The sequence below is a fragment of the Muscardinus avellanarius genome (assembly GCF_963383645.1).
Source record: "Muscardinus avellanarius genome assembly, chromosome: 13".
In the NCBI taxonomy this organism is placed as follows: Eukaryota; Metazoa; Chordata; class Mammalia; order Rodentia; family Gliridae; genus Muscardinus; species Muscardinus avellanarius.
The window spans coordinates 21,434,228-21,458,903 of NC_137799.1; the positions used below are offsets into that span (position 1 = coordinate 21,434,228).

General features: G+C 50.4%; 1 protein-coding gene across 1 annotated transcript; it reads right to left on the reverse strand.

Moving 5' to 3' along the window:
• Nucleotides 1-3,859: 3,859 nt before the first annotated feature.
• On the reverse strand, nucleotides 3,860-23,957 carry TMEM268 (transmembrane protein 268; the record flags this gene model as incomplete). The annotated part of the gene is made up of 9 exons (XM_080709068.1): nucleotides 3,860-3,981; nucleotides 4,336-4,528; nucleotides 7,671-7,862; nucleotides 8,285-8,365; nucleotides 10,708-10,818; nucleotides 15,403-15,552; nucleotides 16,557-16,664; nucleotides 18,556-18,665; nucleotides 23,864-23,957. The coding sequence occupies 8 exons, from the start codon at nucleotides 23,955-23,957 to the stop codon at nucleotides 4,349-4,351; spliced, it is 1,026 nt and encodes a 341-aa protein (XP_080565194.1). The 3' UTR covers nucleotides 3,860-3,981; nucleotides 4,336-4,348.
• Nucleotides 23,958-24,676: the final 719 nt, after the last annotated feature.

The window sequence follows — 24,676 nt, forward strand, 5'->3', positions numbered from 1 at the left end:
TTCACCTAACTCCAACTAGAATGGCAATCATTCAAAACACAAACAACAACAAATTCTGGCAAGGATGTGGAGAAGTAAGAACTTTAATACATTGTTGGTGGGACTGCAAATTAGTGCAACCACTTTGGAAAACTGTATGGAGGATCCTCAGAAGAATGGGAACAAACTTACCAGATAATCCAGCAAAACCACATCTGGGTATCTAGCCAAAAGAAAGGAAACCAAGCTACCAAACTATCCTGTGCTTATCTACATTCATAGCTGCACAATTCACCATAGCCAAACTGTGGGACCAGCCAAGATGTCCATTAACAGATGAATGGATTATAAAATTATGGGATATGTACACAATGGAATTTTACTCAGTTATTAAAAAAACACAATTATGTCACTTACAGGAAAATGGATGGAAATGGAGAATATTATGCTAAGTGAGGTTAGTCAGTCACAAAAATTAAGAAATCAAATACTCTCCCTAATATGTGAAATCTAGGGATAAAATGGGTCATAGGAGGACTCTAGATGAAAAAGGGGATAACCATAGATAAGCAAATAAGGCAACCTGAGGGAATGGGAGGGGGGAAGAGGGAAATTCTCTAATGTTCATGATGTACATTAACAAACATATCAAAGTCAATCACTAAGCCAAGCATGAGAAGGAGGGAGGGGGAGGAAAGGGGAAGGGAATTGGGTAAGGGCTAATTGGGTGATATGTACATGTGTGCCTCCACCATCTTGTACTCCATTAAGATGTATGACTACAATGCACCAATAAACAGTTACAAATTAATAAATGAATAAACAAATAAATAAAATGGTGAATTCTCTAGTATGTAAACTATATCTCAATACAGATTTTAAAAAACCTTATAATTGACTGGTTAACAACAAAAAAAAAACAAATTTTAAAAAGGGCTGGGGGTGTAGTTCAAAGTTAGGATGCCCCTCAGGGCAGTCCCCAGTATACAAATAAATAAATTATTTTAAATGTTGAATATTTTGGTATGTGAACTATATCTCAATTTTTAAATAATAAAGTTTTAAAAACTCAAGAGCAAAAAGAGACATGGAAATCAACAATCCTATTTAGAGATTTTCTTCTCTGGGTCATTAAAAGAACAAACAAACCAAGATTAGTAAGAATATAGGTTTGAGCAACACGAGTAAAACCTTGTGCTTCTAGACTCAGGCAGAAAATGGCGTCCAGCAGATACGGAGGAAGAGCAGCCATCGCAGGCTGGGGCTCAGTAAGGAGTGTGAGGCACCAGGTGCCATCCTCAGCACCGCAGAGCGAACCAACGAACTTGCCTCCATGGGCCAAGGCCTTACTGGGGAGATATAAGGAGCCCAGCCTGTGTTTCATGCTGCAGTGCCTCCACCAGGCCCCTACAGGCAGACTTGACTAGAATCTTTATTTTCATAGAAAGACCCCATAGTAGCTGGGCATGGTGGCGCACGCTTGTAATCCCAGCATTTGGAAGTCTGAAACAGTAGGATCACGGTTCGCAGACAGCCTCAGCTACTTAGTGAGGCCCTCTGCAACTTAGTGAGACCCTGTTTCAATAAATAAAGAATAAAAATAGGGCAGAGGCTGGAGCTCGGAGGTGGAATGCCCCTGGATTCCATCCCCAGAGCCCCCCCCCAAAAAGACCCCATGGTGCTGGAATAATTGATGGAAGGCAGACATCAACAAAAAAATATAAATAGGTACCTAATATACAGAAGACAGTGAGAATTTAAAAATAATAATAGGAACATAATAAGAAAAATAAAAATAGGAAAAATGGCAATAGCTCTTGAGCTCTTGGCTCCAAGCTCAAGTGCGCAGAGATGCAGCCACAGCCCCATTCCACCCACAAGGACTGACAGGACCAGGAAGGACGCTGCTCCTGAGTGATAGGGCTCAGATCTGAAGAGACAGGACTCTAGAACCTAAGCACTGAGAACAGGCTTCGCTTCCAAGTCACGATGCCGCACCTGCTGCCATGCCTCTGACAGACATGGAGCCCAAGGGCTTTGGAGCAGGCTCCCAGCAGGTGTCTGATCTTCACAGCATTCTGGTAAGATGGGGACTACAGGAGTCTTACAAATGAGGAAACCAGACACACAGACAACGCTATGTCCCACCCACCCAATGAGGCCATCCGGAATGTACCAAGGCCCCACAGTAGACCTTTAAAGGGAAAAATTGCTGTTTTGTCATTTAACCAACGCGTTTTTATTCTGTTGATACTTACTGCGATTTTAAGACTGATGATCAATACAGGCTTCTATTGATCACATTTATACCAACACTGCCTGTGCCAGGTCAGTACAGTGATCATCTTTGTGAATAGTTTCATCAAACACAACTGTCCCAGGGCCTGGGACTTGGCTAAACAGACACCTAAAACAGGCATTTCCAGAGTGGATCTATGCACCTGAACCCTCTTCTCTGGCTCTGAGAAAGTGAAGAGCCAGGTTTTTCTTTTACAAGGTATGTCACCTGCATTATCACATTTCAAGTTCACCAGATCTACTTTATCAGGAGTGAACTCAGAAAGGTTAAGTGACTTAGACAAAGTCACACAGCTAGGAAGATCTAGGACAAGAATCCAGGTCTCCAGCCAGATAGAAGACGTCAGGCATATCATGCCCAGGACCCCTCAGCATGGGGATCTGTAGGACCTTTCCGCTTGTAGATAAAGCCATATCAGACAGCAGAATGAGCTCAAAATTCCCAGAACTTTGGTCCTAGAGGCCCTTGACAATCATCCAATCCACCCAATGTATAGAAGGGCAAACTGAAGACTAGCCAAAGAAAGCAACTTGCCAAAAGTTACAGGAAAGTGGAAGGAAGGTCAAGGCCAGAACCCAGCTCCATCAAGACCTGGACCTCACCATTCAACTGGCGAGAGAACAAGTCAAGGAGCTGCTAGGGAAATGGCGACACAATCAATACACAATGGTTGTTCATTTTCTTTTTTGGAAGGTCTACGTCATACATAAAAAATAAAAGTGGGCATGTGCACAGGGGTACAGGATTGACATAAAACATAAACACCAGTACAGGCAGCAGCTGCATCAAAATTTAAAGGAGGTAAACATTTTTATCAAAAATTAAACACAGGCTGGGCGTGGTGGTGCACGCTTGTAATCCCAGTATCCAGGAGTTCTCGGTTCGCAGACAGGCTCAGCTACTTAGGTCATTTGCAACTCAATGAGACCCTGTTTCAAAATAAAGACTAAAAAATAGGGCTAGGGGTGTAACTTGGAGGTAGAATGCCCCTGGGTTCCATCCTTAGTACCACGAAAAAATAAAAAAATAAAAAATTTAAACACAGCAACAGAGTTGACTGTATTGGAAGACTTCCTGAAGGAAAATAAGGAAAGCTGGGCTTTGAAACATCCAACAGATAAAGAGAAATAGAACTTATAAAGGGATTTTGTGGGAGATGAAGTCAAAATTGCAGATGAAGGCTGGGCCTCTGGGCCAGGAGCTCCCAGTACCAAGCAAGGGCTTTGGCCCTGGGCTGGGGGAACAGCATGTCTTCCAATGTCCTTGGGAGCAGAACACCTAGGGGTCTGAGCTCCTCACAGAACCCGGGAGCGGCTGATCACACTTCACTCCGGGGCGATGTTAGTGTCAGGAAAGACGACTGTTACTCAGTGTCTGCAGGATAAAGCCACAACCACAGCACACGTGTCTTTGAACAAACCAGCCCTCTAGTCAAACAGGACCTGGCTCTGGCAGATATTCCTGTTAAGGGCACCTGCCCACTGCTTCCTTTTGCTGTCTCCTGCCTTCCATCTTCCACTTTCTGTGCCTGGCTTCCAGCAGACAGTTCCACCGCTGTCCGTAACGTATGGGAGCGAAAAATCCATAAGGGGAATTTGAGAAGCTTCTTCTTTTCTTCAGACTGGAGAGAGGCAGTCTTAAAACTTCAGAGGTCAGAGGCAAGGCGTGAAGAGCAATGTACTCTCGAGCCTCAGTTTCCCCACCTGACATGGAGGGAGAGGGACATCATGTGAGACCAAGCTTGGACACATGACCTTCCCTGGCAGGTCCCTTCACCTCCCCCTAGGCTCCGAGGAGCTGAAGGGAATGAGGGAGTGGCCCTTCCCCTCAGGCCCCAGTTTAAGCAGCAGAGAGGGGCCGGGGAGAGAGCGGCTCGGCAGCCATCAGTAAAGGCCAGGGCTCAGCACGGGGCACGGTCTAAACGGTGTTTCTATGCAGGGCCAGGCCTCAGCATGATGGCCCTGCAAATGCCGGGACCCACACCCTCTGGAGCTCACCACTGACCACCCTGGGCTCCTGAGCCCTCCCACAGCTCAGTCTTGGAAGAAGAGGAATACCTTTGTCCCTAGGTCACCTGGCCAGGAAAGGGCAGCACCCTGTGCCTAGGATGTGGGCTTCTATAAGCTGGCAGGGGCATGGAGTCCTTGGAGAGTCTGTGTGTCGTGTCCCCACTGCCGGGGGAAGCTGGGAGGTCACCAGGAGCCGGATGTAGTAGCCACCAAACACCGCCAGCAGCTGCCGCGCCATTTCCTGGAAGAGGCGAGGAAACAGGTGAGGGCCACAGGACAAGGGGAGCCAAGCCTCTTGCCCCTGGGCCCTGGAATGGTGCTCACTGGGAAGAACCAGGCCTGGCCAGCACAGGGCTCTCGGGAGATGCCAGCCCAGTCTGCAAGCCCAGCTCTGTACCTCCTAGGCTGTGGCCAGTGCGGCCTCAGTGTCCACATGCCCAAGCTGGGTACCTGACCTCTGCGTGGGGATAAAAATATGCACTGGGCTTGGGAAGGCTCAGTGGTACAGCGCGTGCTTGGCGTGCACGAGGCCCTGGTTCAATCCTCAGCATCAAAGGCAACAAGAACAATAATATGCACAAAATACACGCACTCTCAAAGCACTGGGAGACTCCCAGCTCAGTGACCAGCCCTGAGCAGGCTACTTCAGGAGCTGAGCCCATATCCTCACTGTGAACAGAAAAGCAGCAGCATCTGCCACTCTGAGTTGGGGTGAGGAAGGCAGGAGCAGATGGAGGGCACGGCCCCCAGTGTCTGTGCTCCGTAAATGTCATCAGTATCACTACATCAGTATTACTGTCCAAAGAAGTGGAAAGTCCACATGGTTTATTGAACTGGTGTTTGTTTTGAGTTGCCCTTTGAGCTGGAAAATATTGTTCAAAGCATCAACTATTCACTAACTCAGATTCGTCTTCTCACCAATTTAGTCTAAAACCAAGAGTATAAGAAGCAAAGAACCAGCCGGGCCTGGTGGTACACTCCTACAATCCCAGTACTTGGGAGGCTGACATACGAGGATTGCAGGTTTGAAGCCAGCCTCGGCAACTTAGTGAGGCCCCAGCCAACCTCAGCACTTAGGCCCTCCAAAACTTTGAGAGACTCTGTTTCAAAATAAGGAATAAAAATAGAGTTAGGAGTGTAGTTTAGAGGTAGAATGCCCCAGGGCTCCAACCCCAGTACCACATACAAAAAAGTAAAGAACTAAACATCAGGGCCTGGTGGCATGCTTCTGTAATCCCAGTGTTTGGGAGGCTGAGACAGGAGGATTGCAGGTTTGAGGACAGCCTCAGCCACACAACAAGACTCTTAGCAACCTATTGAGACTGTTTCCAAACAAATAACAAAAAATGCTGGGGGTATAGCTCAGAACCACCAAAATAAAAAAAAAAAAAAAAAAAAAAAAAAGGAAAGCAAAAAGATTAACTAATTAACTTGTAGCAACAAAACCAGCCCCCTAAGAACCAGCAGGGCCTTAGTTGTGCCTTGGCTTTACACAGTTTCCCCTGCTCTGTGGCTCTGGACAAGTCGACTGCCCTCTTAAAACCTGTTTTCACACATTAAAGAAGAGAAAGAATGCTTGGTACAGCAGCATGTATCTATAATCCCCATACTTGGGAGGCTGAGACAGGACTGCAAGTTCAAGGCCAGCCTCAGCAACTTAGTGAGACCCTCAGCAACTTAGCAAGACCTTGTTTCAAAGTAAAAAACAAAAGGGTTGGGAGTGTAGCTCAGTGGTAGAACGCCCCCTGGGTTCAATCCCCAGTATCATAAAAAAAGGAAAGAAATAAAAAAATAAAAAAGGAAAACCAAAAGAAGACAAAGCAACACACACTTCAGAGAATTGCTAAATAACTTTATGCAGGACAAAAATCTGTAAAAATGTAAGTGGCCATTCTATCCCTCTGTTATAGACACTGGCTTCTGACTGAAACAGAACTGTCTGGCCCACACTGAGACCAGAACAGTGATTGTATTTTCCCTCACTTTATTATGAAGGCAGCTACTTTAAAAACATGCACACACACACATATTTGATATTCATGACAGGAAAGTGTATTACTATGGGTTTGAATGAATTTGAAAAAATAATTTAAAAGACCCATATTTAATGGGCTACTGCACATAAAGCCAGACATGCATGCCACAATAAAGTACATAACCTTACCAATCTATTCGGCTCTTAAAAAGAAAAAGGAAATGAAAAATTCAATATGATGCAAGTGAACAGATTAATACATGCATCGTTTTCTCTTTTAAAAACAGTCCTACTGGCAGGCCTCCCACTCCCCAGCAGTGCAAAAGAGGAATGTCTGGGTTGGTTTAGACCTTGAATCCCCAAAGACCTTGACTGAAAATAAAATGCAAGTGATGTCCTGACATTCCATATGTCTCCAAAGGTTGCTCCTCGCTGCAGATTTGTCCTCAGGGCGTGGAGAAGCAGCACAAGCTACAGCCAGGTCCAGGTTTCTAGTCTATTAGCAATGAACCAGAACCAGCAGAGCTCTGAGCTGGAGGAGCTAGACTTCAGCGGAATTCCAAGAATCACATCAGACCCAAACATCCCACAGCTATGAAGTGAATACGTGGAAGTGATGAACAGAGACTGAGTGGACCAACTGAGAGAGAGAGAGAGAGAGAGAGAGGGAGAAAGGGGGGAGGGAGAGAGAGAGACAGACACACAAACTCAGGGTTGAATCCAGGGGCACTCTACCACTGAGCTATACCCTCAGCCCTTTCTAATTTTTTACTTTGAAACAGAGTCTCATTAAGTTGTTGATCCCGACTTCAAACAATGATTCTCTTGTTTCTGCCTCCCAGGTAATGGGATTACAGATTTGCATCACCACACCTGGTGATAAATAGATTGTTAAAAGACCAAATATTTGCCGGGCGTGGTGGCACATGCTTATAATCCCTGTGCTTGGAAGGCTAAGACAGGAGAATCGCACTGGTTCAAAGCCAGCCTCAGCTACTTAGTAGGTCTGGGAGTATAGCCCGGAGGTAGATAGCCTCTGGGTTCCACCCCTAGTACCACCAAAAACAAAAACAAAAAAAGACCAAATATTTGTTCAATATTGGTGAAGTAAGCTATCATCCATCAACAGCAACTATCCATCCAAAATCATTGTCAAAAAGAACATCTAAGATTTTTTTTTGAATGCATGCAAAAATCCCAGTAGGTATAAAATGATTCCTATAAACTGTTTTTTAAAATGTGTTGAGGTGAGAAAAGAAGCTTGGGAGATTGGGGCTGCACGAGTTGGATGGGCTCTACACTCAGAGGAGCCATGAGCCCAGGGGTCCAGCACTTGAAGCCTCCACGTGGACTCTGTGCAGGAGCCCCGTGCGGGAGGACAGCCCAACCGCCACAGTGCACACGTTACCTCTGGCTCAGCCTCGGGGACCAGCTGGTGAAGCTCATTCTGCATGAGCGGCCTCTCCTGCGGACGAGGACTGCTGGGCAGGAGCGGAGCCTCCTCCAAACTCTCAGGTCCCTCCGCTGTCTCTGTTGCCACGGGGCTCACCCCTGTCTCCATGACAACACACAACTGGCTCAGTCTGCTCCTGAGCAGCGACTGCAAAGAAAAGAGAGGGGTGCAGGTGTATCCTAACTCAGGTGGGGCGTGGGAGGTGGGTGACTCCCTGAGCTGCGGGCCCAGCAGAGGACGGAACTGGCTACAGACTCCACTGCCGACCTCAGAAGAAACTGGAACTGAGTCCCATGAGTGAGATCATACCGTTCCCTATCAGAACACAGGAGGTAAAACAGCTCACAGGTCGATGCCCTGGGTTCCATCCCCAGTAACGCATGCACGCACGCACGTATACAGAAAAGCAGCCATCACTCCCTAGGCAAAAGCAGCCGCAGACTTCACATAGGGGTGCCACATTCCAAGGACTTTTTATTCCCCTCCCCACTCACTTCCCTTTCTCCCCCCTACCAACAATGAGTGTCCAGGTTAGCCATGCTATGTTTATATTTCACACAATTTCTTACCTCTTGGTTAGTCTTCATTTCTTGAATGTGGTCGGACAAAAACTGCACACAGTTCTCCAGGTCGAAGTAGACAAACCAGAGCTGTGGAGAGTGCCAGCAGAGCCGGTGTGGCCAAGCGCCGCCCCTCCGCCCCATCCCTGCGTCTCCTCCATCTCCCTCCACCAGAGGCCCACCCTGCTGAGGACCGCCCGACTGTCCCACTCTGTAGCAGAAACACACCATTCTGCTCATTATCCCAGAGCCGCACACTGTATCCACACCTCATGGGTATGGCTGGGGGAAAATAGCTCTGTGTGCCCACTCAGAACATGTCTAACCCTGTGCAAAACAGCCATGGCTCCATCGCCAAGTCCCAGAGCACTGCAGACAGACCACAAACAAACACGTCGTGTGTCCATCGGTCAGGTACCACCTGCTTCCACAGTGGTTAGGGCACCTTTATGTCTGGAATCCAAACCTGCCAATGAGTGAGGCCACTGTGACGCCCACAGCCAGATCCAAGGCCAGATCTAGAGCCTGGGTGCTCTAGGGGGAGGGAAGCAGGGTGGGAAGGCCTCATGTTACCCAGACCTCCCCTCTTGCCCCAACAGTCCCCAGGAGGCCAAGGCCAAACTCTATAGGCCAAATTCTCAGTCACACATGATGACACCTTGCTGGTGCCCCACATCACAAAGTTCTAGAAAAAAGTGGAGTTCCTTGACTTACACCTCTGTCCACTGACCAATGTGCTTCTCCCGGCAGCTGACCCATGAGACCCCAGGTCATGCTGGTCAACTCATCTCTCCTACTGTCTTAGGCACAAGAGAGAAATTTTTAAATGACTTTTGAAAACTTTTTAACCACAAAAACTCCCAGGCCAGGCATGGTGGTGCATGCCTATAATCTCCATACTCGGGAGGCTAAGACAGGAGGATTGCAGGTTTGAGACGAGCCTCGGCAACTTAGCAAGACTCTCAACAACCTACAAGACCCTGTTTCAAAACAAAAAGTAAAAAGGTTTAGGGGTGTCGCTCAGAGGTAGATTACCCCTGGGCTCAATCCCCATCACCAAAAAACAAAAACAAATAAACAAAAACCTTCCAAACAGATACAAAAGTAGTCAAGAGCTATGCATCATGCTGCTTCAAGTGTTACATCTCCTGGCCACTCCTGTTCTCCCTTTCCCGCACTACTAACCCACCAACACCCTGCGCATCCTAGTGATGGTGAACGACGTCCCAGACACTGCATCACCTTGTCCCAAGAGACTGTCCTGAAAAATGAATGAGTCCAGTGGTCTGAAAAGGTAAAGTGTCCATCCATCTACCACCCAGCTGCACTTGGATTCAACTAACACTTGCCAAGTCACCCCTATGTGCCACTTGCCAAAGGAGATTCGAGACAAACGAGGCTGAAAAGGACCTGCAGGAGCTCCTAGGACAGGAGCTCCTGGTCCACGCCGTCATCGGCAGATCACTCTGTACTACTCTGGTGTGATCAGCGCCAGCAGACAGGTATCTGTGTGTGCTCTCTGCTGCCACTAAGTACCCAGAAAGTGCCTGGCACATGAGCTATCAACAGACACCTATGGGATAAACCAGGCTTGGGCACAGGAGCTTCCTCCCGGGTGCCCCGTGCATGCCCACCTCAGGCTCCTCAGTGCAAGGGGCCCTGGCTGGTGAGAAGGCAGAGGAGACTCTGCAAGTTCACTGTGCAGAGCCAGGCAGGATCCCCACCCGCTTCAAGGCTGTGCACCCATCACTTTAAGATCTGCCCACTGCCTTTAGGACAAAGAAAGTGACTGCGACGGTTGGACAGGCCTGCAGCAGTGACCTGCCTCTCCAGCTCATGGTTCCCTGCAGCCAATCCCCGGTGGCCCCAGCCACCGTGAGCTCCTCACAGTCCCTCGAAAATGCCATGTGCCGCCGGGCATGGTGGCGCACGCTTGTAATCCAGCATTTGGGAGGCTGAGACCTGAGGATCGTGGTTCGTGGACAGCCTCAGCTACTTAGGCCCTCTGCAACTTAGTGAGAACCTGTTTAAAAATAAAGAATAAAAAACAGGGCAAGGGGTGTAGCTCAGAGGTCAAATGCCCCTGGGTTCTATCCCCAGACCTGCAAAAAAAAAAAAAAAAGCCATGTGGCATGCCTCCTAGCCCTGCCAAGACCATCCCTCTGCTGCAGAAGCAGCAAGGTCACCATGACTGTGCGGCCGAGTGCCTGTCATCCTTCTACACCCGTGAGCTCGTGCTGGGCAGGGCCCACACGGGGCCCCTCAGCATCCTCAGTGTGCACAGAGGAGGCTCAAGGGAGGAACCCTGGAGTGGAAGAAAAGGCGGCCACAGAGCCCCACACACACTGCTCAGGCTGGGGACACAGGCCAGCTGTTCTCTGGAGCACAGTTATGATGCAGGCCACAGGGAAAGGCCACACAGGGCACGGTACCTGGATCACACTCCGGCATCCTTCCACCGAGTCCGTGACCCCCAGCAGCACACGGTGTCTCAGGAGGGCTCTGTTGGCAGCCGCCAGCCTCAGGTCTGTGTTAGTGTTGGCCTGTAAGACAAACACCAGGCCCAGGACTGACCTCCACGCTGCAGGGTGCTCCTGGACTCCAGGCAGTGGCCACACACTGTCCCACCCTGAGACGCCACGCAGCAATCCTCACTCCCAGGGCCCCTCCTCTCCCCTCCTGTACAGCGGGGCTGTCGTTGGGACAGTAACTTCTACAGCCTAAGCCCAACCCTGCTACTTCCTAGCTGTGTGGCCCTGGAGCAGGAATGTTCCTTCCCTGAGTGTTGTGGTCTTCAGTTGTAGAAGAATAAAGAGCTATCATCCCAGCTACTCCGGAGGCTGAGGAAGAAGGATGGATCACAAGTTAAAGGCTGGCCTGGGCAATTTAGTGAGACCCTGTCTCAAAATTTAAAAAATAATGAAAAGGGCTGGGGTATCGCTCAGTGACAGAGTATCTCTGGTTTACTTCCCAGTACCAAAAAAAAAAAGAATACAGAGCTAGCGATCTGATCATAATGATGACATGATATCATATTTCCAGTGTCCGTGCCTCCCGGGGACGTGGTGAGATCTGAGATCACATAGGAAGCGCCAGACCAGGGCACGAACACTGTCGGGTGTTGGTGGGAGACGGGAGCTGGGCGGGTCTGAGCATCTACCAGGTAAGGACAGGAGTGGCTGACTCCGTCTCTCCCCACTCACACCCTTGATGCCACACACACACTGAGAGAGGACACGCTAGGAGGCCAGGGAGAGGAGGGGGAGCAGGCAAAGGACCCAAGGTACAGCTTGGGGAAGACACCCATAGGCGACCTTCACATAAAAGAAGAAAGCAGCCCATCAAGGACCAGGGTTCCCAGAGCAGCAGCACCTCCAAAAAGAGCTTGAGAAATGTAAGGAGGCCTTTTAGGCTGTCACAGGGATGAGATGGACAGCGCTGGCACATGGTGGAGGAGGCCAAGGACACGCCTTCCCCTGAGAGACATGTGCTAACAGACACAATTCTGTGTGGACTCCCAGCCCCCCCCACAGGTGCAAGTGAAAAGATGCTTAGCGGTCTCCGACCTGCCAACCCAACTCCATCTTACACACCTAAATTGATTTGTTGTCGATGTTGATTTTATTTATTTACTGCATGAGTTTAATATATGCTGGATTGTCCGGGAATGCCACTACTACGAACACAGAAATAATCATACTTTATCTTGCCTACAAGTCTGCTAAGGGTGGGTCGTCCTTTCTGAAGCCACTCACCAGCAGTTCAATCCCTGACTCCACCTCCCCTGCCTGCCTGACTCAGGCAAATTGCTCCCCTCTCTGCCTCCACCTCCTCATGCCCAAATTGGAGGTGACCCCGCCCTGCCTTGCAGGTGTCAGGAGGCAAGAGTTAATCCATGCAGAAGGCTCTGAAGAGGGGCACTCACATCACATCAGCCAGTCCTACCAGCATGAAGGTGGAGAGAAATTAAAACATCGTTTCCATTAAGCCATACTGGCAATGAACAGATATTTTTAGGCATTTGCCTGCAATGTGAAATGGGGCAGAGTCTCGCCTGCCCTCGTGAACATTTTGACCTTGAGGAAGGCTAAGGGCACTGAACAGAGGGAAAACAAGATGGCATATGTGAGGTTTTTAGGCTTTTGTGGACGCAGCGATGCAGCTGGGTGCCAACAGCAAGAGCAGTGGCAGTCGGGAAAGGGGATCCACATGGACCTGAGTGACAAGAAATCCCGGGGTTAGAGGCCTTTAACTGAGACCCCAAGGAAGACCTGGAGAGGGCTGTGTGGCCAAAACCTAGCTACTTAACCTATTTGCACTTCAGTTTCCCTGGGAGCGAACAAAACCAGCAATAACAGTTAATATTAACTGCACATTTATGTTATACCAAGTACTATCACAAGCACTTCACATGTATTAAATCATTTCATTCTTAAAACAACCCTACAGTAGAGATACAATTTCTATGTCACCTCAGAGAGGAAGGCCCCGAGGCCCTGAGAGGTGGGGCAGTGACTCACCTGGGTTGCAGAGCTCAGGAACAGCAGAGGTGCCCTGTCTCCTTATGAAGCTGGCATCGGGCCCAAGGCCCAGGGCGCAAAGTAGGTGCTCAGTAGCTGCCAGTCATTATTAGAAAGGGCTCTTGGGGGGTTTTGCTACCTGGTATTCACAGGGGCTCTGCAGATACCACAGGGGCTCTGCAGACACCTAACTAGAACATGGCTTGGAATCTGAGCTGAATAATGAAAGGAGGGAGAGGAGGCGGCAGAGGGCCAGGCGGGCGTCCCCTGCGCCGCAGCTCACATCTGTCTGCTCCAGGACCCGCCAGGGCCAGGCTCCCGCAGGCTTCTGCTTCCCTTCTCCCCAAGAGAAGCCTCTGGCTGAGGAGCGGCTGGCTTAGCTTATTTTTTTATAGGCCGGTCACAGGGTTACAAAAGCTTCAACAGAGCCCAAGGGTGGCATTGTCTTGTTGGTCTGTGGCAAAGCCCAACAAAGATCCTTTCAGAATGGTTGAGCCACAAGATTCCTATTTGTCCCTGTGAACCCAGACACAAAAGGAACTCACACTGTAAGCCCTGACCACCTCTCCCCACATCCTCGCTCCCCTTCTGAGAAACGCTGGAATAGTGTTTCCTCAGGAGCGCAGAGCCCAGCACTGGGCCAGAACTGCAGGACGCAGGGATGAGAGCTTCCCAAGGTGCTGCAAGGGCCACGCTGGTGTGGCGGGCAGCATCGTGTCCCCAAAGACCACACGTTCTATGCCCCAGATGCGGTGAATGTGATATTACGTGTGGAAATAGAGTGGAAGAAGGAATTCGTGTTGCTACTCAGCTGACCTAAAATACAGAGATTATCTCAGATTATCCCAGTGCAATGCAGTCACAAGGGCCTTTAAAAGAGGGAGGGGAGGAAAGGCAGAAGAATCAGAGTCAGAGAAAGAGGTAAAGAGGTTTAAGAGTCAGAAAGGACCAGGAACCAAGGAACAAGGCAGCCTCTGGGAGAAGGAAGAGGCCAGGAAGGACCTTACCCTAGAGCCTTTAGAAGGAAGCAGCCCTGCCCAGTTGAATATAGCCCAGGGAGGCCCATGTGGGACTCCTCTCCACAGAAACATACGGTAATAAATCTGTCTTGTTTTGAGCGACTAGATTTATGCTAGACCAGGCCCACAAACCCATACAGTGGGGCCCTAACTAGAACATGGCTTGGAATCTGAGAATACTGGCCTTGAATTCCACCTCTGCCACTTACTAGTAGCATGGTCTTTGGCTTCTCTCAAAGCCTCAGCTTCTCCTATTGTACGCGGAACAGCATGACCTCTACCCAGGGGGCTGGCAAAACATTTAGTGCCTTAACACATAAAGCACTTAGTAGACAACCTACTGCATATAAAGTGCTTAATGCAGCCAGGCTGACTGGCATATGCCTGTAATCACAGTACTTGGGAGGCTGAGACAGGAGGAATGTAGGTTTAAATACAGCCTCAGCAATCTAGCAAGGCCCTCAGCAACTTAGCAGGACCCTGTTTCAAGATAAAAATAAAAAGCCGGGCGGGAGGTGAGACAGGAGGATCACACAGGTTTGAAGCCAGCCTCAGCTACTGAGTGAGGCTCTCAGCAACTTAGTGAGACCCTGTTTCCAAATAAAATATAAAAAATAGGTCTGGGAGTATAGCCCGGAGGTAGAAAACCTCTGGGTTCCACCCCCAGTACCGAAAAAAAAAAAAAAAAAAAGATAAAAATTAAAAATGGCTGTGAGTTTAGCTCAGCGGTGGACTACACCTGGGTTAAATCCCCTTATCTCTCTCTCACACACACACACAAAACTTAATACATAATTAAAGACAGACATTGGAGAAACATTACAATTATTGGATCATACATGAAGCTGAGAGGTATCAGTCTCCTTTCTGAATGTGATCAGGAGTTGGAGTGCTCACTTCTAGCAGCGTGGAGGACAAGTTACCTACACTCTGACCAGTGAAAGGACAATTCCAGGATTAAATGAGGCATCGCTATCAAGAGAACACCAGGTGAGTGCCGGCCCATCCCAAGAGGAAATAACGTGCTCACCTCCCCCCACCCCCACCCTGGGCACCAGTGCTGCAGCGAGGTGGGCTCAGGAGCCACCCCATGCCCACTCACAGGCACGTCATGAGCACCTTGGAACAGGCTTGTGAAATGGCTCCATTAACTAACTATCACAGGAATGCTGGCTATCAGTGCCCTCCTCACAGGCTCTCTGTTAAAACAGCCTGCTTCCAGGAAAAAAAAAAAAAAAACCCCACAGGGATTAGATGAGAAAAGCAAAAGTACTCTTCACTCTTTTGCTGGCTCCTCAGCAAGGAGGCAAGTGGCCGTGCCCTGCCACACACAGCAGCCATCAAGCGCTACGTCCACACGGGCCCAGAAACAACAGAGCCAACTCTGGAACTGTGAGCCCAAATCTTCTCTCTTTGAAAGTTGATAAAAAAAAAAAAGAAAGAAAGAAAGAAAAAGAAAGAGGATTGAATCATGCGTGTGATTTGGTTTCTCTTAGTCACTGGGCACACAGCTGGTGTGAATTTTCATGGCTGGAGGAACCTTTTGAGGCAGCAGAGAGGGTGGGGCCTCTGCCTCTGCAAGTCTTACCTTCCTCTGGTGCCTCTCAAAGATGAGCACAAGAGTCAGCGTCAAGGTCACCGCGGCCAGGGTCACGAGCAACACGCCCACCCAGTGGTTGCCCAGGGCAAACATCTGGCTGGTGGAGTAGATATTGGCCCACACTACCACGTAGAACACCTGCAAGAAGCCAGGCAAAGAGCAGGTCAGGAGCATCTCCTTCAGTGAAGCAGCTCTGCTGAAAGGGCCTGGACACTCTTGACACCATCTTGAGCAGAACAGCTCACAAAGCCCAAAGAGCCAGACGTAGCCCCTGGGAGTGAGCGCCCAATTCCTTGTTTACAAGCAGAAGGAGAGGACAGGGGTTGGTGGCTACTCCTAATCCTACTTTGCCTTGACTTAGAATAAAACAGAAAAGGGCGGCCTTTGGAGTGAGGTAGGCTTGAGTTAGAAGGCCACAGTCACCGCGTACATGCCGTCCAGCCTGGGATAGGTGGTAACACTTCTTTTAGCCTCAGTTTCCCCCCTGTAGAATGGGGACACTAATGCTAACGTCACAGGGTTGCTGCAACCGCAACCTGTGAAGGGTGGATGAGTTACCACATCATGACCCAGAGCTCACTAGGGTATGAAATGCTGGCTCCCGACCCTGGCTTCTCCCTAGAGTGGGAGGAGGGAGTCAGCTGCGCTATCGACCACGGGGACATATGAAGCAGCGGCGAGTCATCGTGGGCAAGAGCAAAGGCTCAGAGTACACGCATTCAAATACTGACACACAAATACTGCCACGTACACATGTGTTTACTCATACAGCTATATAGATACACATGTGTGCATACATGAACATACATACATGTATATATGACTAGAACTGAAATTGACCTATCTGTGAACAGAAGGGGAAACCAAGTCCCAGAGAAGGGAAGAGCCCTGGAGAAATCAGACACAAGTTCAGAGCTCAGTGAGTCTGCAGATTCCCAATTCTAAATTCTGCCCATAGTAAACCCCGATGTCCACTCTTTATGCGGGGACCTGGTCACAACGCTCTCCTGTGAATTACACCAGTCCAGCTCCCTGTGGTACTGCTCTTCCCCAGGCAATTAGGCCACCAGCCCCCAAGTCCCTTATCTGCCCAAAGACACCAGGGGCATTGGCTAGGGGTGAGCACACCACCTCCCTCTTACCACGGCGAAGGCCAGCCGCATGGGCCGCGAGTTGTAGATGATGTATCTTCTCACTTGTGGCTCCAAGAGGGCACTCTCGGCCAAGCTCCTGTACTGGTCGGCAGGGACCTGCTCAGCCACCCAAGGGAGAGAGGTCATCAGCCATGGGCGGGCCAGTCCCTCCCCTCCTTCCCACCAGCAAGTGCATAGGTCCAGTCCAGGGGGTGGTCCTGTGGAAGGGGGATTTGGCATGTTCCAGACACAGAATGAGGAGCTCGGACCACTGGGTGGAAATCATAGGGTGCAGCTCTATGAGGAGCAGCTGAGACCCAAAGGATCCCCTCAAAGCAGAGGGATCCCCAAGGCCCGAGACTCAGCGCCTCGCAGTGGACACAGGACAGCCTAATCCTGTAGCCCAGGCTCCGGTGTTGGACAGCCCCAGGTTCAAACTCACCCTGCCACTCAAGGACTCTGTGACCTGGAGCAAGCTGCCCCTTTTCTGGGCCTCAGTTTCCTCCTTTATAAATGAGGTGCACACACCTTGTATGAGATAGATAATATGTAAACAGTGCTTGGCACAGGGCTGGTCATATGGTGAACACAGGAGAGGCAGGCCCCACATCTAACACAGTCCAAAGTACCAACCACTCATCATACTGCCCAAACAAAAGTGTCTGCAGAGCATGGAGACCCCATGAGAGCAGACCGAGAAAACGGAATTTTCTGATTAAAAATTATATTCAGGAATGTGGTAGAACAATATATAAACTATTCCCCCATAAGAAAACTCAATGTGAGGACAACTTTATGAGGAAGATGTTCTTCTGCTGGGCATCATTGGCACACACCTGTAACCCCAGCTACTCAGGAGCAGAGGCAGGAGGATCCCAAGCCCAAGGCCAGCCCCAACAACTTAGCAAGACCCTGTCTCAAAGTAAAAAAATTAAAAAGGGCTGGGGGTGTAGCTTAGAGAGAGAGTGTCCCTGGGATCAATGCGCAAGATTGAGAGGAAAAAAAAGTTGTGTACAAAGGCAGAGGGGAAACGTGGAATGACGAAGCCAGCTCATGCCAAGGGGGGTTAACATCAATTTGGAAAATGACTTCTAAACAAAAAAAAAATTCAATTCAGCATTCAAGAATTCCAAAATCGTAATGTGAGCCTTGCACATTTCCCCTGTGATAATCGCTGCTGGCCAGCGCAAGGCAGACCTCATCTCGCTGGGGCTTTGGGAAGAGAGAAAATCACACCTACTGCACTTCTCACCAACACTAAGAGTTTGGTGAGCATGTAGTCTGTGTCAGACACAGTAAATCCTTGAGCATTGCTTCACTGAATCCTTACAAAAACCCTAGATGGTAGGTTGCATACAGTCTTCATGTGTAGATGATAAAACGGGGGCACGGAGAAGGTGAGTCACCCGCCCCACGTCACACAGGGAGTGAGCAGCAGAGCCCAATCTGCGTCCAGATGTTGGGGGCTGTGAAGTCTGGATTCACACATTGGAAGACAATGTAGCTTCCCTTTGCAAATGTGGTTCCCTCTCCTATGTCGTCCTTCCTCCTGCCCGCCCAGCATACTCCTACGTATCCCTCAAGACCCCACATCAAGGCCCACTCCTCTGTGAAGTTTCATAACCATCTGCCTGCAGGCAAGCATATCATTTTCTCCTACGAATGTCTTCAATGCCTTGTATATCCCGCTGCTGTGCCATTTATGCCCTGCTGTCCTGACTCATCCGATACCAGTCCAATTCCACAACACCGTGTCCTTTTCACACGGTGTAGCCAGCTAGGTGCCTGGTACAAATGGACACCCCAAAACACACATCTGTTAAGTGAGTGAACTGGGAAGAGAGGACAGATCCCTACACCCTCCTCATGTGTCCACCACAGCGAGCACAGGGTGAGTGCTTGATATTTTCTGAATAACTGGATGAAAGGATGGATGGATGGATGGACAGATGGATGGACAGGTGGATGGAGGGAAGAAGGGTAGGGAGTCAACAAAACCAGCACCCACCTGAACACCCCAGGTCTGCAGCTGCTCCTCTGCCGCCCCCAGATCGAAGGAGATGGGTGTGCAGGTGTTGTCGGTGCGGAGGACGGTGAGCACCTGGCCATTGTGGAGCTCTGAAAGCACACCGGGAGCCACCTTGGCGGAGGCCAGACAGAGGGCAGCCCCTCTGGCCTCGCCAAGAAGGTGAGGACTGTCTGTGACAAGGAGGGACCCAGTGGCTGGTCTCAAATCCCAAAGAACTGGACTTGACCGGGATGCCGCAAGGAGGCGAGGCAGACGTGGGGCCAGAGCAAGGGGGCTCCTGGGACACAGGGGAGACCGTACAAGTGGGAATTATCCAAGACCAAGCACTGTCCTCACAGAGAAAGGGTGGTACTGAGTTCCCCATCGCAAGGGATGATGCGGTAGCCTTGTAAAGGAGCACCACAAAGGAAGCTCATCTGAATGACTCTTATGTGTCCGGCAGGCTCCTGAGAGCCTGAGAGGTAACTAGTTATGGCAGGAAGAACCACGGCCCCCCCAAAGGTGTCCACACCCTCGTCTCCTGAACCTGTGAACTGCCACCTCTGCAGCAAAAGGAGTTAAGGCTGCAAGTGGCATTAGGACCCCACACCGGCGGGCCTCGAACAGCAAGAGCATCCCCACCGTCCAGGTGGGCCCCAGGTGATCACAAGACCCTCGGGAGTGGGAGAGGGAGCCGGAGCAGGAGGCGCCACTGAGGGAGTAAGGCACGGCACCACCGGCCACTGGCTTTCACTTCGAGGAGGCGGCTCAGGACACGGGTGGCCTTTGGAGCTGGAAAACTAATAGATTCTCCCTTGCAGACTCCACAAAGGAAGGCACAGATCCTGCAGCGCCCTGCTGCTAGCTCAGAGCCACACATATGTGGTTTCTAAGCCACTGGGTCGGTGGTCATTTCGTAACAGCAACAACGAAAACGAGGGCACTGACTGACTGGTAACCTCCTGTCTGATTCCATTTCCTGCTGTTGTAATGGAGGACCACAGACTGGGTAAATCACACACAAGAGAAGTTAACTTGGCCCCCCGGTGCTGGAGGCTGGATGTCCAGGATCAAGGCATCTATCTGGTGAGCACCCTGGAGCTGCAGCATAGCACTGCAAGGGAGTGTGCGTCGCCAGAAGACCACGGGGCCCTATTCCTCCTTCGGATCAGGAACCCAAGGACACGCTTTGGAGGTCGCCCACTTGCCCTGTGTAATGGCCAGCTCTGGTTTGGATCTGGAATGGACCCCAAAGGCGGAGGTAGTGGGAACTTGGTCCCCAGAGGTGCGGGTGTGGGGAAGTGATGGGCTCTGGAGGGCACAGACCTCATCAGTGGGCTTAGTCATCAACAGCTGAATGGTCACCAAGATGGTGGGAACTGTAGAAGGTGGGACCTCCTTGAAGAAAGTGGTCCTTGATGGCAAGGCCTTGGGGAGTACCTCACCCCTGTTTGCCCCTCTCCTGTGGTTGCCCGGCTGCCCTCAGTGAGCACCACTCCCCCACAGCTCCCACCACAGTGCTCTGCCTCGACACAGGCCAAAGGCAATGGAGCCAGCCAACCATGGACTAAATCTCTGAAACTGAGCCCAAAAAACCTCTCCTGAGTTGTTTTTCTCAGGTATTTTATCACAGTGGCAGAAAGCTGGCCACACATACTATTCCACTCTTGAGGACAGAATCTTCAGTGACTGAATCTCCTCTTAAAGGTGGACCTCTTAATACTGTTACAGAAGCAACTGAACTCCAACTTGTGTGTGGGAGGGGGGCACTCAAACCATGGCACCTCCCACAAATATCTTCGACCCAATTAACATGTTAAAAGCATCAATTAAGGGCCAGGAGTGAAGGTGCATACCTGGAACCTCAGCTACTCACACAGGCCAAGAAAAGAAGACTGCAAGTTCAAGGACAGCCTGGGAAATTTAGTAAGGCCCCATCTCAACATAAGAAATTTTAAAGCAGAAGGCACAGTGGCACCCAGCTATAATCCCTGTACTTGGGAGGCTGGGACAAGAGGAATGCAGGTTCAAGCCGAACAACTTAGTGAGACCCTGTTTCAAAAGAAAAAAGAAAAAGGGCCAGGAGTGTGGCTCAGAGGTAGAATTTCCCTGGGTTCAATCTGCAGTATTACGAAAAGGCGGTGGAAGACAGCTCAGTGGTAGAGCACTTGCCTACCATGAATAAGACCCTGAGTTCAATCCCCAGTACTGGGGGTAAACCAAATCAAAACAAAACAAAAAAGCATAAATCAGGCCTTTCATTCCTCAGAAACCACATCAACCCAGGCAGGTCACAATAGCTACCAGAGCTCTCGCCTCATGCTGGGGGAAGCCAGACCATGAGTCCAGCTGGAGAAGGGGTCTGAAGTCGCTGGAGCACAGGAAGGGCTGCCGGAGATGAAGCCCAGCTCACTCCCTCAGCCGTGGGAGATTCCAGCCCGAAGTTCCTGGGTCCGGCGTTCAGCCATGTGTGTGGGAGGACTGCACATTTTGGCACAGTGTCTGTGGCCACTACATGGAGGCCAGACTGAGGGATTAAACCACAAATGGGTATTCTGCTGGCCCAGAGCTCCTGTCAGTCCCCCAGCCCTATTTTTTTAGTCCTTTTATATTTTGAAACAGGGTCTCACTGAGTTGCAAAGGGCCTTGCTAAGTAGCTGAGGCCGTCTGCAAACCGCAATCTTCCTGTCTCAGCCTCCCAAATGCTGGGATTACAAGTGTGGGCCACCACGCCCAGCTTTATTTTACTTTTTGAAACAGGGTCTCGCTAGATTGCTAAAGCTGGCCTGGAATCTGTGATCCTCCTGTCTCAGCCTCCCAAGTACTGGGATTGTGGGTGTATGCCACCACTCCTGTAAGGATTCTTTCCTCATATCAAGAGGGGATAATCACCTATAGTCTCGAGGGTTCCTTAAAATTCTAAACTCTACATCCTGCCCACTTTGCTCTGCCCCCCTCCCCTCTCTCTTTGAAGGAGCAAAGGACATGGAGAAAGCCCAAAGCAGATGGCTTCAGGGTTCAAACTGTAGCTCAGCCTGTCACTAACAGGGTAAACACCTGAGATGAGCCTGGCCACTGCAGACTTTACACATAACTCTGATGACAAACTGAAGTCCGAGGCACAAGATCGGTGTTGAATTAGTCCCCGTCGTCAAAATTCTAAAGCCAGCCAGTCAGGACTCAAGCATCACAGTGAAGCCAAAATTAGTTTGCGTGTGTGCTTACCCTCCCACATCTTGTTCCAGAGACAGATCGAAGGGAGCTTCATGAACACAAAATATACAGAGATAAAATTATAATATGACATTGGAGGCAAAGTTGGGCATGGCGCATACACCTGTGATCCCAGCACTTGGGAGACGGAGATGGGATGAATGCCGGTTTGAGGCCAGCCTCAGCAACTTAGCAAGACCCTGTTTTAAAACAAAAGAATAAAAAGAAGCTGAGAGGTAGACTGCCCCTGGGTTCAGTCCCCGGTACCGCCTCACAAAAACTGAAGCTAGAGGTATTGGCGCATGCCTGTAATCCCGGTACTCAGGAAGCTGAGACAAGAGGATCACAGGTTCAGGTTCGAGGCCAGCCCCAGCAACGTAGAAAGGCCCTCAGCAACTTACTGAGACCCTGTTTCAAACTAAAAATACCATAGAAAGCTGAGGGTATAGCTCACAGGTAGAATGCCTCTGTTTAATCCCCAGTATAGGCATACATACGTGCGTGCGTGCGTGTGTGCGTGTGTGTGAGTGTGTGTGTGTGTAAATCAAGGGATATGCAAATGAGGAAAACAGAATAGAAAGAAAATAAACCAACAGGAACTAAGAACAGGTCTGGGTCTCTAGACACTCAGCACACACCAGGCACGGGGCTGAGACCTCAGTCACAGCTGTACCGACCCCTCCAGGAGCCCTAAACGGTGTGTGTGTGAACATGTTAAAGGAAAAGGGGCCTCTGAAAGGTGGCAGACCAGGCAGTGCCAACAGAGAAAACAAGTGAGAGAGAACTGTGGAGGAAGGGAAGGGAGCCCGGGACTGGGCAGTCATGGGGCAGGTGGGTCTCAGACCGCTCGCCACCTCCGGCACAGAATGAACCCCAGTGACCACTGAGCAGCGGCCTCCAGACACAGGCACAGCGCCTCCCTCCCGGCTCTGCACAGTGAGCGTCAGCCTTCTGCGGCTTCTGTTCGCCTTCCAAACCAAGAGCTCCTGGGTTCTTGGCACTACTACTTCTCATCTGTTCCTTAAGATGAGGGCAGCAAGCCCTTCACTTAGAAATACTGTTTTCACACCTAGGCTAAGAAAGGTGACCGAGGAAAGATGCATGTGTGTACACGCAAGTGCCCTGTGCAGGACAGAGACACCTCCCACCCAGGAGCAAGAGCTGGCAGAGCAGTGTCTTTCAAGTCCTAAAGGAAAATAACTTCATTCCATCCTGCTGTGTGTGTATGTGTATAACCTGCTTTCCTAGTAAGAGCCATAATAAAAGAAACCCCTGTTGCAAGCAGGCCTTCCAGGAAACCACCCACATTCCTTGGACCCCACACAACTGAGAGCACTAGCTGCCCTTGCCTAGACCCAGACACTCATTCATTCACTCAACAAAATACTTAGTGAGGACCTACTACGGGCCAAGCCATGCGCTAGGTGATGAAGACACAGGGAGGGACAGGACAGCACAGAGCCCCTGCCTCCAGGAGCTCACAGTCTAGTGGGGAGGCCACATGTGCAACATTTATTATGCAGATAATGATTTACAGGCTGTGATAAGTGCTGTGAGCAGGAAAATATACCAGAAGAACATATCACAGGTTCCGAACGTGGGCTGAGCCATCGGGAAGATTCCTCATGGAAGGGGTAACTGCACTGAGCTCTGAAATGGAAATTAGGCAGAGAGAAGGAGGAAAGCAAAAACATAACAAGAAGAAGGAACCGTGTGTGCAAAAGCCCTGGGGAAGAAGAGCACGGCAAGGATCAGCGTGCAGGGCGGCCTTGCCAGCTGTAAGTGACACATCTTCATGCAAAGCCTGATGGGAAGCACCGAAGCAGAAGGCGACATGGCTGGGTGTGTGTTGAGGAAGACTACTCTGGCTACCACGCAGCAAGAGGGTGGACCAGAAGAGAAGACACTTCGGAAGTGAAAGTCAAGCAGAGGGCGATGACAGAGAATTAGGTAGAAACGGAAAACAGTGGCCTGGAAGAGTCGCCTATCCTCACCTAAAGAACCCCTGTGACCCTCCCCTGCCCCCAACGTGCTCCGTGAGTCCAGCCTAGCATGGCCTGGAGTTAGGAGAGGGCGTGCAGGCTGCTGGCCTTACCTTGCCCCCATGCAGGGCCCACCCCAGGTAGGGCACCCCAGCCAGGGGCGGGGGTGGGCAACGGGCCGGGGTCCATCTGCGGTTCGCATGCCATGGCAGGGAGACAACCGGCTTCTACCTCCCTTTCCCGAAGCTGCGGTTCATTCTGGAGCGGTGGCTCGGCTTCAGCTTTGCTGGCCTTCAGAAAACAGCACAAAAAGGAACTTCAGATCTGGGCCTGGAAAGGGGGCAGGGGTCCCGGAGCACTGCGGGCCGGAGTCACCAAGGCCAGGGAGAGCCACCGGGAGCCTCTGTGCTGACTCTGGCCTTTCTGATCATGCTGAGGAAATTTGCTGGAGGGAGGAGGAGGAACCAAAACCCTCCCAGGCCCTGGCTGAGAGCCTTCTCCTGGTCAGGGGACTGCTCCAGCTCAGCCTTGCCGGGGACCCGCTGGTCACTCTGCTGACCAAGGCCCTGCATAGACTCCCTTACTGAGGTCGTCCCAGGGGGCCAGGCATGAGTGAGGCATACTTATTACAGGAGACCTGTCTACACAGAGGATCTCGGACAGCTCCACACGAGACACTGCAAGACACGCAAGGAAAGGTGGGGTGCAGCCTGGCAGCAGAATGCTTGCAAGTATGCACAGGCCCTGGGTTTGACCCCCCAGCATGGCAACAACCACAAAACAGGAGAAAAACAGGAGCAGGGAGGGAGGGAAGGGGGAGCAGTCCTCACAGGGAAAAAAAATCAGGGGAATGAAAATACAAATTACAAAAAAAAAGAAAAGAAAAGATAACCATAAAGAACAAAAATCCCTGGGCTCCCTAGCAG